Source organism: Aythya marila (genome assembly GCF_965140915.1).
Source record: "Aythya marila genome assembly, chromosome: 1".
NCBI classification, from domain to species: domain Eukaryota; kingdom Metazoa; phylum Chordata; class Aves; order Anseriformes; family Anatidae; genus Aythya; species Aythya marila.
Genome location: NC_139042.1, coordinates 122,817,522 through 122,831,488, shown reverse-complemented (window position 1 = coordinate 122,831,488; position 13,967 = coordinate 122,817,522). Strand labels below are relative to the sequence as shown.

At 40.6% G+C, this 13,967-nt stretch overlaps 1 protein-coding gene across 2 annotated transcripts in view; it reads left to right on the top strand.

Moving 5' to 3' along the window:
• Positions 1 to 13,008, top strand: part of POLQ (DNA polymerase theta) — a gene marked incomplete at its 5' end in the record, with an annotated part of 51,896 nt that extends 38,888 nt beyond the window's left edge. Inside the window, 7 exons of one of the 2 annotated variants that reach the window (XM_082758121.1) lie at positions 1,443 to 1,561; positions 2,113 to 2,297; positions 2,645 to 2,756; positions 4,387 to 4,511; positions 5,950 to 6,103; positions 7,841 to 7,956; positions 12,574 to 13,008. In XM_082758121.1, coding sequence (XP_082614247.1) covers positions 1,443 to 1,561; positions 2,113 to 2,297; positions 2,645 to 2,756; positions 4,387 to 4,511; positions 5,950 to 6,103; positions 7,841 to 7,956; positions 12,574 to 12,687 — 925 coding nt within the window. In that variant the 3' untranslated portion in view covers positions 12,688 to 13,008. Of the gene's footprint in view, positions 1 to 1,442; positions 1,562 to 2,112; positions 2,298 to 2,644; positions 2,757 to 4,386; positions 4,512 to 5,949; positions 6,104 to 7,840; positions 7,957 to 12,573 lie in introns of those variants that run through there. The other variant, XM_082758122.1, reaches the window with a different exon arrangement.
• Between the last annotated feature and the right edge of the window lie 959 nt (positions 13,009 to 13,967).

Genomic DNA, 13,967 nt, shown 5'->3' with positions numbered 1-13,967 from the left:
AACATGCGTGAACATATTTTTTGTTCTTTGCTATTAATTTCATTTGTGGTAAAGCACCTTCTTCAACAGCATGCAGATAGCACCCTATTTTGACATTATTACACACCAGCGATCAAGCAGTTGTGTGGAAGTCTAGTGAACTATCAAGGTGGATTTTTTGGCAGCTAGCTTGTGAGCCTTCATACTTGGTGGTGTTTTTCTCTCCTTTCAGTTTCTCTTCTTCTCCCACTCAGGCTCTTGTTCCACATGTTCACTAGGAGAAGAACCAGGACTAGCCATGAAGGCAGAAGTGTCATTTTCAGAAATAGCTCTGGCAATGCTTAGGCTTGTAGCAGTTTTGCAGGACTGTTGGAGAGTGAGCCCATCAACAAAAGGAGTCCTTGCTGAACTTTGAGACAGGCCTGCTTTTCAGACTGATTGTTTGGAAATACGTTCTTTATTTAAACCACTGCGTTAGGAAGCTGTGCAATTGCAGAGGCACAGAAATAACTTCTGGCACAGAAGAAGCTGTCTTGTAGTCCAAATCTGATAGGCCTTGCAAACTTCAGTCCAAAGTGTCTTTTTTTTCTTAGTAATTATCATACATGTATGTTTTCTTCTTTTTACTGTAAGAAGCTTCTGACCAAAGAAATGTAACTAAATTAGATAGTGATTAAAAGCCCTTACTCACACAAAGAAATTGGGAACTTCTGCTGGACAGTGTGATTATCTGTAGTTCCTGCATGTTGTCCCTCACCTTCATTTCTTTTGAAAATGTATTTCTGTGACTGTTGTGCTATCCTTCATCTCCTTGATCCCTACCATCCCTGAAAAGACAAGGTATAAGAAGAAAAGGGAGTGCCCAAGGGAAGAACAGGTGGTGTTTTCCATGCTTTGCTCTGCAGAATTGTCATGGATCTCAAAGAGATACCTTTTTCATTTTAATAAACAAGTTGCTCAGGATCCTGACCCAGATTTCAAGGGCTTATAAAGGCCTTTCACCGGACAATTTTTTGCTCAGTCTTTAGCAAGGAAACATGCAGGGTGCTATAAGCATATCATCTGCAACTTTTGCTCTGTTTTTTGGTTTTGCACATGTACTTATGATGCTGGGGGGAATCTTTTCTGTCTATTAGCAGTTGGTTGGAGTAGATGTTCTGCATATGAGAACAATGTTGAGAGAAGACTTGGCACTCAAGGTGCAGTGTTGAATTTTTAAGATTCCTGTAGGACTCCTTTTTTGCCTTTTTTCAGAATACTTTTGTCACAGATCTGGGGTCAGTAAATCCCATCAGTTGTACATATGGTCTCCAATTCTCCCATGGTTAAATTAGGCACGGGTTGTCCAACAGGGTGGAATAGAGGTTTGCTCTCTTTCACTGATTTTTTGGTGACAAAAAATGATTATGCATCGTTAAGTGTTTTAAACATTGTTGAAGAAAAGTCATTCTTTGTCTCCACAGAGGTAGAAGGCATTCCAGTATGTTGCCTAATGGTGTAAATATTCAGGATGAAGACAGATCTAAAGGAAGAGGAATCCCATTTTCTGTTAGCATGCGGCATGCCTTTGTTCCCTTCCCAGGTAACAGCCAGATCCTGCTCTGTGCAAGCTACTTGCTAAGAATATAGTTAACAAAAAGTCCTAGATCTTATGAAGAGTTAAGAAATGGTGATGGTACATATCTTGCAAACATATCTTGGCAAACAAATGCAGTAGTTATTGTGCTCTCAAAAATATTCACAAGAAGACTGTAAAGAAGAATGTTTTAATTTGGTAAAGCATTCAAATGTTTTTATTCCAATGTTCGTACCTTTATTCCCTCTCTAAGAGGGAATTTTTTTTTAAGGAGCTGTACCTACAGAGCTCTTAATGCACAAATTGCACTCTGCTAGGATTCTCTCTATCCCAATGTCTATTCTCTGTGAGGTTAACTCCAGGAGATGAGGGGACAGTTCTGTGGTTTAGGAGTAGATGTTTTATCCTCTTTGCTGTTACTGCATGGACATCAGTGATGGCAACAGTCAAGAAGATGTGATTTGGGCTTTCAGTCTGAAGGGGTGGAGAGTCATGTGCTTGGGATGTTGTTGGAGTAATTTATAAAATAATGATTTAGCCTAATTTGTTGTCTTCAGGTGGCTTAATCTTGTCTGCTGATTACTCTCAGCTTGAACTGAGGATCCTTGCTCATTTGTCTCATGACTGTCGACTCATTGAAGCCTTGAACAGGGGTTCTGATGTCTTTAAGAGCATTGCAGCAGAATGGAAGATGATTGATCCTGAAGCTGTTGGAGACAGCACCAGACAACAAGCTAAACAGGTAATTTTTAGGAAAAAAATCAGCAAATTTCTTGGCAGGAAGGTTTAGTGTTCAAAACATCAGGAGTCACAATAGTATGGTTTTCTGTTTGAGTTTGGCTGTGACTTTTCAGTAAATGTTTTGTAAGTCCTCCCGATCCTAGCAAGTTTTAGCTGGGGCTGTCTCGGTTCTAGGGGATGAGAGTGGAGAAAGGCAGCATGAATGGCTTGGACTTGAAGCATTCTCTCTTCTTGAATGCTTGCCCTTGTTACCATACCCTTGTTTTCTAGTGAATCACACCGTTTTGGCTCAGGTTTCTCTGCATGGCTCACCATATGTTTGTGGTTCTTTGCACTGTCCTCTGGCAGATTTGCTATGGAATCATCTATGGAATAGGAGCGAAATCTTTAGGCGAGCAGATGGGGATTGATGAAAATGACGCTGCCACTTACATCGAATCCTTCAAATCAAGATACACAGGTTAGGAGAAGGCTACATGGGAGCTGGGTGTCTTGTGGAGGTGGTGATGTTTGATTATTTTTATTTATTTATTTATTTATTTTTGGATGGTGGGGTGTGTGTTTGGCTTGCTTTTGATTTTTAAATCCCTTCACTTCGTGTCTCTTCAAATCCTAAATTTGTCTCAGCACTCTACTACTCCTATCTCTTTCAGAAAAGCTTTTCATTTTGAAAAAGTCCAGTGCATGAGCAGAGCAGTTTGATTCTCCAATAATGTTTTACTCTACGCTCCTGTTTTATTCATCTTTAGGACACTGTTGTTTGGTTATTACATTTATCAGCTCTGGGAATTCATTTTAAAGCTCTCAACTTTATGAAGAAACATTTTCTTTATTAAAACACAATTTCAAAGGATATGTACTATGACTTTAGATCACACTTCTTGCAATATCTAAATATAACTGTTGATCTCTTTTGTCTTCTGATTTCATTGAATTTTAAACTGCTTTGCTTATAACTTATATTTTTATCCATCTGCTCAGATTAGCTCTCTCGTACTTTGTAAAAAGATATTGTTGTGTTTCTAAGAAGTATGTAAGCGTGTTAATTTTTAGGAAAGCTAAGAGTAGAGCTACAATCAGAAAATGAACAGAGAGCAAGTGGGAGGAGACACAGGTAGCTGTAATCATAAAACTTAGAAATGAGCTGGAAAATTATGTTCTGAAGATTCAGGATTTGCTTCTTTAGGAGACAAATGATGAGGAATGGTTTCCTATTATGAGTGTGTTTAGTCTCCAGTAACTTCTGGATAGTCTCTCCTTCAAAGACCACTAGAAATGACTTGCTGCTTCCTCCCCCATCAGTACACATTCAGTCACACAAACCCTGCAGTGTGCAAAGACCATAGATTGCAATTTCACTTCCTATGAATTTTCACTTCTGTGTATTGCCATTGCTAAATTACATACCTAATGGATTGACTAATGCTGTCAGTCTTGATCTCGAATAGCTCCTTTTATGTTTTATATTTTGTAAACCTTGGAAAGTAACCATCTGAAGTCAACTTTTTCCACTTCAGTGCATTTGTTACCTGAGCTTGCAGTGATAGAGACTCTTCCATGTCTCACCTTTCATTGACCTAAGTTTCTTTTTAACACCTTTGATGGATTGGCTCCTTCCCTTGCAGAGCACAGGTGGGTGAGTTTTTCATCTTAGAATTTGAAGCGACACAGCCTGAAGTCAGGCAACATGAGGCAACAAGAGCTCTGACTTCTGCTTTAAACTTACCCCCTTCCTGCTACTTGTCCTTCCAGTGCTGTTCCAGGTCCTGACCTCTTCATTAGCAATAATCCATGTATGATTCTCTGTGCCTGGCCACTGTGCAGAAATGACTTCCTACCTCCTTTTGCACAGCCAGATATCCTGACACTCTGCACTCTCTTCCACCTCAAAAGTCTTAATAAGTTTCCCAGCAGAGCTGAGAACAGGCTGAATAAGGGATCGTGTGCTTTTGACCCCGCCACTGACAGGGTCTAGGAAATGTAAAGAAATACCTTTGTGCTGCTTGGGTTTTCCAGGCTGCTTTCACTGACCTCAGTGAGGAGTCAAAATGGAACATCAGCTGTCTTGGTGAAAACTTTCTCTTTCACAGGGATTCAGAAATTCTTGAGGGAGACAGTAAGGAGCTGCAGAAGAGATGGGTTTGTGCAGACCATCCTGGGAAGACGGAGATACCTGCCAGCTATTGGAGATCCAAATCCCTACAGTAAAGCTCACGTATGTTGAGTGCAGTACTTTCCTTTTTCTTTTCATGTTAGGTTTTTATACGTATCCATAACTGTGTTTTTAGAGGGTCTACGAGCCATTTTGGTCATGACCTTCCACTTCTCACGTAGTTCATTGTTTCCTCAGTTGTTCTCTGAATAACAAAGCTTTTGTCATGATCTGTTTGACGTAAGTCTTCTGTGACTAGGTGTGCTGCTGTCATCACTGTGCTAACCTCACTTCATAACTCCCATTTGGAACTAGAATGAGTAATTTACTGATGTAAGCGGACATGATTTTAAAAAGCCCCCACACAGTGATGTGGTTTAACTCTTCCCACTCAGAGGTCTTTGCATGTTATACTCTTTCAGCACTTGAATAAGGGATTTAAAGTCCTACATTGGGGTATTTGTTTTTTTTCTTATATACTCTCAGAGGAAAATTGCTCTACCTTGTTAGATAAATATTTATTTAATATACACCTACACGTTGGCATTATTCTCAAGGTCATTTTGGACACAGCTGTCATAGATGCTGTACTTCAGTAAGAGTGAATTGACTCCCTGGAGAGGCGTTGGTGCATTTCTGTGGGGAGGAGGCATTATATTTCTCAGTAGGAAGATGAATCAGGTTGTGTGGAATTAAAGACTAGAGTGGAAGATGGAGAGGGTGGAGGAGTTTGTACTCTGAGTAGTTGAAAGGGAAACAAGGAGATGTTTAAAAAAAAAAAAGTTTTTTATTTTTTGAGATGATTTGACTATTTCATCTGAAGGATACTTCAATATGAAGCTTTGTAGATATACCTTCTGTTCAACTTCAATAAGATTTAAAAGAATAAATCAAAGACCAATTAATGAATTATCTTCACTTTCATTTCAGTTTCCTCATAACGTTTTGTAAACATTTCAGTTCTGATCTGAGAGACAGAGAAGACCCTGTGAATACAGATTTCTTGTCTGAGAAGGGGAATGGCAGAGAGTTTTCTTGTGTGGAAAAAAACACTGTCGTGTCAAAGTGGTCTGGTGTGGTTTTGTACAGCTGGGAGTTATGGTTTGATGCAATATGACTGATAATTATCCATTCCTAATTGTTTTGAAGATAGGCAGAAGTGTCTCATGGTCCTCAGATTTGCAATGAGATTTTTCTGGTCCTCATGAAAGGCTGTAACCATGTGTATATGCTTCTCCCTCTTCAGGCTCATGATTTTTCAGACTATTGCCCCTGATGCCAATACATCTTAAATTTGTGGATATGCTGCTCTTTTCAGTCATCTGGAGAAATACTGTGTATGAAACTAGTCTGTAATGTCTTGTGCATATATGATAAACTCTGGAGGTTTTACCATGCCTGTACTTGGTCAAATATTTAGTATTTTTAATGAAGTATGTGTGGCATGCTGCATTAGATTTATTTTTTTGGGTGGGTTTTGAGAACAAGTGTCTTTGTTTAGGCAGAGCGTCAGGCTGTAAATACAACTGTTCAGGGATCTGCTGCAGACATTGTCAAAACAGCCACTGTGAACATTCAGAGACGCCTGGAAGCTTTCTCTTCTGTGATCAAGTCCCATGGGCACCTGGAGAGCTCATTCCAAAGAGATAAAACAGGTATATGGACCTCTTCCTTCCCCCCTGAGGGAAACTTTCAGTGTTTACAAATGGAAAAAAAAATCACCCAAAAAAAGCTTAAGGGCATTGGGTGGGAGACAGATTTTATTTTCTGACTGTATTAAGTTTCTGCTTAATGGGCAAATGAGTTGTAAGGAGAGAGGGAGAAACCCCAGTTGTCTCAAAGATGATGTTGTAAAGGTTGGTAATTGGAGTTCCTTTGTGATACAGTCTGTGATGCCACTACAGATTTGTTCAAAAGTAGGAAGGAGAAACTGAGCAGATATACTGGCTTCAAAAGGAGTAAGAAGATGGAATGAAACAACTTCTAGTTCCAAAAACACATATTTTTGTTTGTTTGTTTAGAATTAAGTCTGGCATTTGTTAAACTTTGATGTACTGAGGCTCCACAATATTGTTATAATAAAGCATTTACCAGCATAAATTTATTCTGGCTGCAGATAATAAAGCTGCACTTGGGTACTCATTCCCAGAGGAGTGCTACGAGGCCTCTTTTTTTTTTTTTTTTTTTTTTTAGCATAGTGTAGACAGTGAATCAATCATATGTTTTTAGAAAGATAACATAAGGAACAGAATTCTATATTTTCTTGATAGCTCTTCAGCCTGAAGCACAAAGCTGTCTTAATATGAAGACTCTGATTTGTAGGCATGAGAAGGAAAAATAAATAGTTGTCAAACCTCTAAAAACATCAGGGAGTTTTATTTTAGAGAGGCAAGATTCAGAGGTCTGCAGTGTATGGAAAGCATGTGCCTACCAGCAACATACCTCTCCAGGAGCAGAAACTCCTGATCTTTGGCCAGGGAGAGTAGATGCATTTGTGACTCTTTTTCATCCTCTAATATTAGCTGTTTTAAAAATTTGAAAGAATTCCCTTTCAGCAAGCTGTGATGCCTTTCCCGTCAGAGATGCGTGCTGTGTCATGTGTCTTCTTGAAGCAGCTGTGTTGAGAGTGAGGTTTGTGTGAGGAACTGATGGGGTGAAATCCTTCCTGTAGTTGTGAACTGGAGTCCTCCTGTTAGCTAACCTGAGAAATAAATAACTTTTGAGTCTGATGCATGTGTGGTGGATTTTTGTTTGTTTTCAGCTTTTACTATGGAACTGTTTGTTCTGTCTTATTTTTGGCAGGCAAGATCTACCAGGATCCTGTTTTTGTCAGCTGCTTATTGCTTATTCAAAAACTGCTCTTTTTTTTTGTTCTCTCTCTCTCTCTCTCTTTTTTTTTTTTTTTTTTTTTTTTTTAACTCAGGAGTAGTAGCTACAGTTTCAGATAACTGCATTTGGGAGGAGGCTACTGCCTTTTAGACTAGCCATTAAAATGATTTTGGAAGAAAAGCAGAATCCTAATTCAATGCCAGGGAACATTATAAAGCAACTTCTGATTAAACTTGACATGATTTTGTTTAAAATTTACTTTTAAAACAGATGGTTCAGGAGACACGACTGCCTCTTGTTTTTGTTCTGATTCACATCTTTATAAATTAAGGCTGAAATGTTTATATCTAAAATGTTTTTCATTTAACGTTTTTCCCTCGGTAGCTGTACAAATATTGATAGGATAGTAATGTTTTCTGTTTTTATCTTTAGGCATGGGCTTTTTCATTTTAAAGTTCCTCGTGTTCTTTTTCTTAGCATTAGGAATGTGTGAACGTTTTTTGATTACAAAAACACGCCTCTGCATGGTGATATCTAATGAACCGTGCTCTTCATCTGTGCAGGAAGGCTATCCAGGAAGAGAAACAGAGGGATGCTACATCCCATCACCGGAGGTTTCTTTATCCTCCAACTCCATGACGAGCTCCTCTATGAAGTTGCAGAGGATGATGTGATCCAGGTACAGCTGTGCAGTTGTATTTTTTTTTAAACTATCTGCAGCATTACAACGTTTCAAACAGGCCTTCTTACTAGGATGGATTCTCTTTTCATGTGTGCTAAAAGGTCTGTGAAAGAAATGTTAAATTGGATGAAAAACTATGTCTGTATTCTTGATTACTTTATTTTCAGACATGAACTATTCCCATGGGTGAAGTTCATAGCTTATTTTCCAGTGTGTGCTTTGCTGCCCGTAGCAGCAGTTCATGACTCAGTGAGTGAAATAGCTCAGTATCGTGGATAGCTGCAAGGGGAAGATTTTCTCATGTGGAAATTCCCTGAGTTTGGAGGAGTTTTTGTATTCCTCTTTATTCTCCTGTCTTCTGTTGCCTAACTCAGTATGTGTGTTGTTACCGCTGTAGTTTGTAGTCTGTGTAAGGATAGGAGGATTCTGTGCTTTTGGTACTGTTTCCTTGTTCCCTATGTGTCCATCTTTCTGGTAAGATTATTATTTTGTTTAGGCTGGATGTTAGGAAGAACTTCTTTACCAAAAGGGTTGTGAGGCATTGGAACGGGCTGCCCAGGGAAGTGGTGGAGTCACCACCCCTGGAAGTCTTCAAAAGACATTTAGATGTAGAGCTTAGTGGTATGGTTTAGTGGGGACTGTTAGCGTTAGGTCAGAGGTTGGACTCAATGATCTTGAGGTCTCTTCCAACCTAGAAATTCTGTGATTATGGTTAGCAGCATGCTAGATAAAGGAAGTATGTTGCGTGGACTTAAAATACATTTCATGTGCGTATATATCTCTGTGTGCTCTTCCACTGTGTAGGCACTCTGGTGCCTGGGTACATCAGTGCCTGTGATAGCTTTTAGTAGCAAGCCTGTATGCTGGCATCTAAGTGTTTTCACAAGTCCAAAGCACAAATCCAGGAAGGCTCGCAGGGTGAGCTCCCGTATCTAGGGGATGTCATTCTCCTGCTTTTTTTCTGCCCATACACATTTGTAATGACAGAAGACCATTTCCTGGTGCCAAGCAATAACTTAGTCTGAGAGAGCTTTCAGTAGTAGTGACTGGTCTGAGCAATTTTTTTTCAACTTTCTGAAGAACAAAGGGTTTAATATTTTTCTTCTGAATCCCAGCTCTAGATTCTGTTCATTTTGCCAACTGTGATCAGACACCTGCTTCTTCAATCCAATCAGGCTATTTCAGAGATGAAAAGGCACCTAATTTTGATTCTGTAGAAAACTGAACTCCCTCTGGAGTATAGGCTTTTACATCTTTAGATGCTAAATCCAAGTTATCATGGTGTCCCCAGCAGAACCAGGTCCAAGTGAGTGGGTTTGAATATTATTTATTTATACTTACTTATTTTATTTTTTCAGTAACAGCCTTAACTTCAAGGACAATTATTACCAGCTTCTCCAGTTTCCTTTAGATATACTTCAGCCCATATAGATTCTGTGGACAGTCACTTAAAACAGAGTATGTACATATTTCCCAGACTTGGACTTGTGTTCCAGATTTAGCTTGCATGTTTTTCAAGTTTTTTTTTTCTTTCTAGCTGAAGCAACACTGTACTTCTTACCCCTTTGTTTAATTGCTTTTAGGGCCAGAAAGGATCTTTTTTTTGTGATAATACTGCCTGTTCTCCCTTCAAATGCACCATTAGAATTGTGCTATAGTGGAAAGTTACAGGTTTGAAAGGATCTCTTAAATCTCTGCCTCTCAAGCCCTCACTGGAAGCAGGGCCTGAATTCATTATCCCTTTTGAGCTGCAATATTCATTTTACTAAAAAGTGGGCATTTTTTGGTTTCTGTGTTGGTGAGGTTTTTTTTTTTTTGATCTTGCTGGCACAAAAGTTTTATTATACTGTAAGTAATGCACAAGTATTGTACTGTAAGTCAAGGGCAAGAAAGAAGACCGTGGTAATTACAGACCTGTCAGTCTCACTTCAGCGCCTGGTAAAATGATGGAGAAAATTATTCTGGGAATTATTGAAAAACACCTGAAGGACAGTGCAGTCGTTGGTCACAGCCAAAACGGGTTCAGGAGGGGAAGGTCCTGTTAATGAACTTAATTTCCTTTTATGACAGGATCACCCATCTGGTTGACCAAGGGAAGCCATTTGATGTAATTATTTTGGATTTCAGTAAAGCTTTCAATACTGTCTCTCACAGTTTCCTTTGATCCTTTTGATCGAGGCCAAGCTGAATCTGAGCCAGCAGGGTGCCTTGGTGGCCAGGAGGGCCAACCGTGTCCTGGGGTGCATCGAGCACAGCATCGCTAGTCAGTCATGGGAGGTGATTGTCTCGCTCTGCACTGCACTTGTGTGGCCTCACCTCGAGTACTGTGTGCAGTTTTGGGCACAACACTGTAAGAAGGACATAAAAATATTAGCGAGTCTCCAAAGGAGGGCTACAGAGATGGTGAAGGGTCTGGAGGACAAGATGTATGAGCAGCAGCTGAGGCCCCTTGGTTTGCTCATCCCAGAGCAGAGCAGGCTGAGGGGAGGCCTCATGGCGGCCTGCAGCTCCCTCACGAGGGGAGCGGAGGGGCAGGTGCTGAGCTCTGCTCTCTGGGGACAGCGACAGGACCCGAGGGGACAGCATGGAGCTGGGACAGGGGAGGGTCAGGCTGGGGGTTAGGGAAAGGGTCCTCACTGAGAGAGTGGCCGGGCACCGGGATGGGCTCCCTGAGGAAATGGGCAAGTCACCAAGCCTGATGGCATTCAAGAAGCATTTGAACAACGCTCTCAGACATATGGTCTGATTTTTTTGGTGGTCCTATGTGTATAGCCAGGACTTGGACTCGATGATCCTTGTGGGTCCCTTTCAATTTAGGATATTCTGCGATTCTGTGCACCCCTTGGGTGCAATAAGGGTTTGTATTCAGAAAAGTTGGTGTTGTCCCATGGTTGGTGCTGGCTGCATCTTAGTTTCAGCTGCAAAACTGCACAAAAGAAAACTAAAAATATCTTTCCATATATCTAGGAATTTGTCTTCCAGTCAGCATAGTATCCTTACCATTTATTGTAAGATAAATAATACTAGTGATTATTCATTTGATTTGCAGTCTATCAGTGAGCTAGGTTGCCTCTTTTAGAGAACTAAATTGGAGTAACACCTGTTGTTTCTTGTGCTAAAGGTGTGGAAAAGGAAAAGGAGGTATGAGGGCTTTCCTGGTCTGTGCAGAATGTCAAAGTGAAAGGGGGGAGGTTTCAGAGCTTGTCACAACAGCAAGATTGTGGTAATATTACCACAGATGGTAGAAATTGGCTTGTGAAGCAGGCCCTGGCAAGGAGGAGTTTGAAGGAATTTGATGTTTCTTGCTGGACGTGTGGCTGTTTTCAGAGAATCTCCCTCTGTATGGTTCATGTTTCTTTTGAAAATACTGGGCCCAAAACTTAATCAAGGCTGTAGTAGTTTTGGGTAGAGTGGGAAATTGGTGTGTGTATCACACAAGCAACATTTTCTTTTTCCAACTGCATTTGTTTTCTTTCCTACAAAGGTACGCCTTGCTTAAGGCCTGTTCAGTTTTTAATCTCTGGTAACTCCTTTTTTTTTCCTGTTCAGACAGTTATTTTTCATCTTATTTTTGGACAGTATATTATCCTAGTTTTCTATTCTGCTCCCTCCTACTCTGTACTTGTCTGTACTGAATTACATCCTATTTCAAAGCATTTTTCTAGGTTATCGGGATGATTTTGAAATGTGATATGTAAGGTGTAGGATTTCGGAAGACAGATCTCCCTCTACCTAATAACGCTGTTGTAAACTTGTGCTATGATCTCCTCTGCACCTCCCTCCATTCCCCTGTAAAAATTTACGAAGAAATTTCTCCTTGTGGGTACCAGTGAGGGATGGGATGAGTGTGGATTGAAAGATTCATTCTCATAAGCAAACAGGGCAGGCTGGACTCCACGTGGGTCTTGGGTTAGGAAGAGTGTCCTTTTATCCATGGTAGGTATTTACCGTCAGAAAAAAAAATCCAGTCTCTTACAATCCTAAAAGTCACAAGCAAAAATATCTTCCAGGCCCTTAACTGTGCACTTAAATGAATGTTTTCTTAGAAATACCTTTGGGGGGCAGCAAGTTGAAGTTGCCTCAACAAAACTGAGGGCAAACCTGAGCAGTTTCTAACATTGCACGGAGTGTGATCTGCTTTCCCAGCACTTTGTAGTGTTTGTTTCAGAGTGCCTCTCATGCTGACATGATGAGGAGGAGCACAGTTCTTTGCCTCTGGTTTATTTGGTTTGCGTGTTGCTCTCTGAACACTGATGTTTTCAGAACAGACTCCATGAAACACTCAGAATTATGCAGCTGGGTGAAAGAGGAGAGTGCAGAAGTCTCAAGTATTTAATGGAAACTTATTCATGCTTTTTTTTAAAGTAATCTTAAACAATGTGGAGCCAGTCCCAACTCTGTAATGCATAAAATGTTATTTGTTTTGAACACTTATCTGTCCATAAACTCTAATAAGGATTAAAATGTTCTGTTACATTTTACATTCCCATCAGTACAAATAAATGGAAGAGCTGCAGATGTCCACCCATCTATTGACATGAAAACAGAGCATTGAGGTGGTGTACATTGGGCTTCTACACAACACTGCAACATCTGATGTGTGTTTTCTTACAGGTAGCTCAGATTGTCAAGCACGAGATGGAAAACGCTGTCAAGCTCTCAGTAAAACTGAATGTTAAAGTGAAAATTGGACCTAGCTGGGGAGACCTGCAGGACCTGGAGCTGTAGACATGAAACAGCTTTCTTGGATGTGGAAGATGCCATGGACTGGTTGAGGCAAGGACCAGCACACTCACAGGCAGTGAGAGACCTGCTCACGGTGCAGTTCTCCTGCTTGGGTTACTATGGACATCGTTGCAAACTGTCATCTGGCATGGGTTGTGCAAGCTGGTATGAATTCTCTGAGCCAAACCTTTCAAAAGTCAGATGGTGCTGTGAGACATGTTTACAGAACTGTGGAAATTATTATTGCTAAAAGCACACTATTTAAATTAATTGTTAAAATATGCTTGTTCTTGTAATTTAAAACAAAGCCCAAAGCCTAATGAATTTATGGCGTATGAAATGAGCTGGATTATTTAATTAAAACAAAGCACAGAGATTATTTGGAAGTTCTTGTGTGTAATTGTGTACAGGACAAAAATGTCACGGTGTTTGCAATTAATGTTGAATTTTGTAGGCATCTGCTAGGATCATTCTGTAATTAATTCTGTTGCTGGTATTCACGTGCAGAAATGGCTTTATAGCTACACTGAGCAGCTGGTGCCTGGCTGGCCTCTGACTTTTAGGAAAGTGTGTTGGTGATTGACTAGTGTAAGTCATCCTACTGCTACCTTGCAGGGATATTGTTTGGACTCTTGTAGTTAACACAAATTCTCCAGCAAAATCCTTCATTTTGAAGAGTGAAACCCAATTTATTGGTTAAAAACTTAACTGCAATTCATGCTGTAAGAAAAACAGCTCAGTCTGGCTGGCTCAAGCGACAGCCTCGCCTGGTGTTTGAAATCTGTTGTGTTAATGAGGTTTCGCTGACTGGTGGGTGACCTGTGGGTCTTCAGAGGCCAGTCTCTTCGGGCAGCCTCACCTTGGTAGCCTTGCTGAAAGTTGCTCCGATTTTATCCTGTGCTTTGCTACAGTGCCTCTGATGGTGTCCCTGTGGTCAGGCAGGGAGATTTTTCTGGGAGTTTGGGCTTCTCAGACGGAGCCAGCCCCGAGGCTGACTCAGAGCAGCAGGATCAGGTGCTTCAAAAGAGGGGGGCAAGGAAGGAGCTCGCAAGGAATTAACCTGCCAACGTTTGGTGTTACTCTCCTGGTCCGGCTAAGCCTCATGTTGTGTGATTTCGTTTTCCTTCCAGATTTGTGCAATAGCTGTACAAGCTCAGATATTTTTATTCACTTTCATGCAGTGCCTTATCTTGAGTTCTGTTACCTTCATCGTATGGCCATTGTGTGTTACAAGGAAGGGGAGGTCAGGTGCCTCTTGTCATCTTCTTTGTCTCTATTTACTT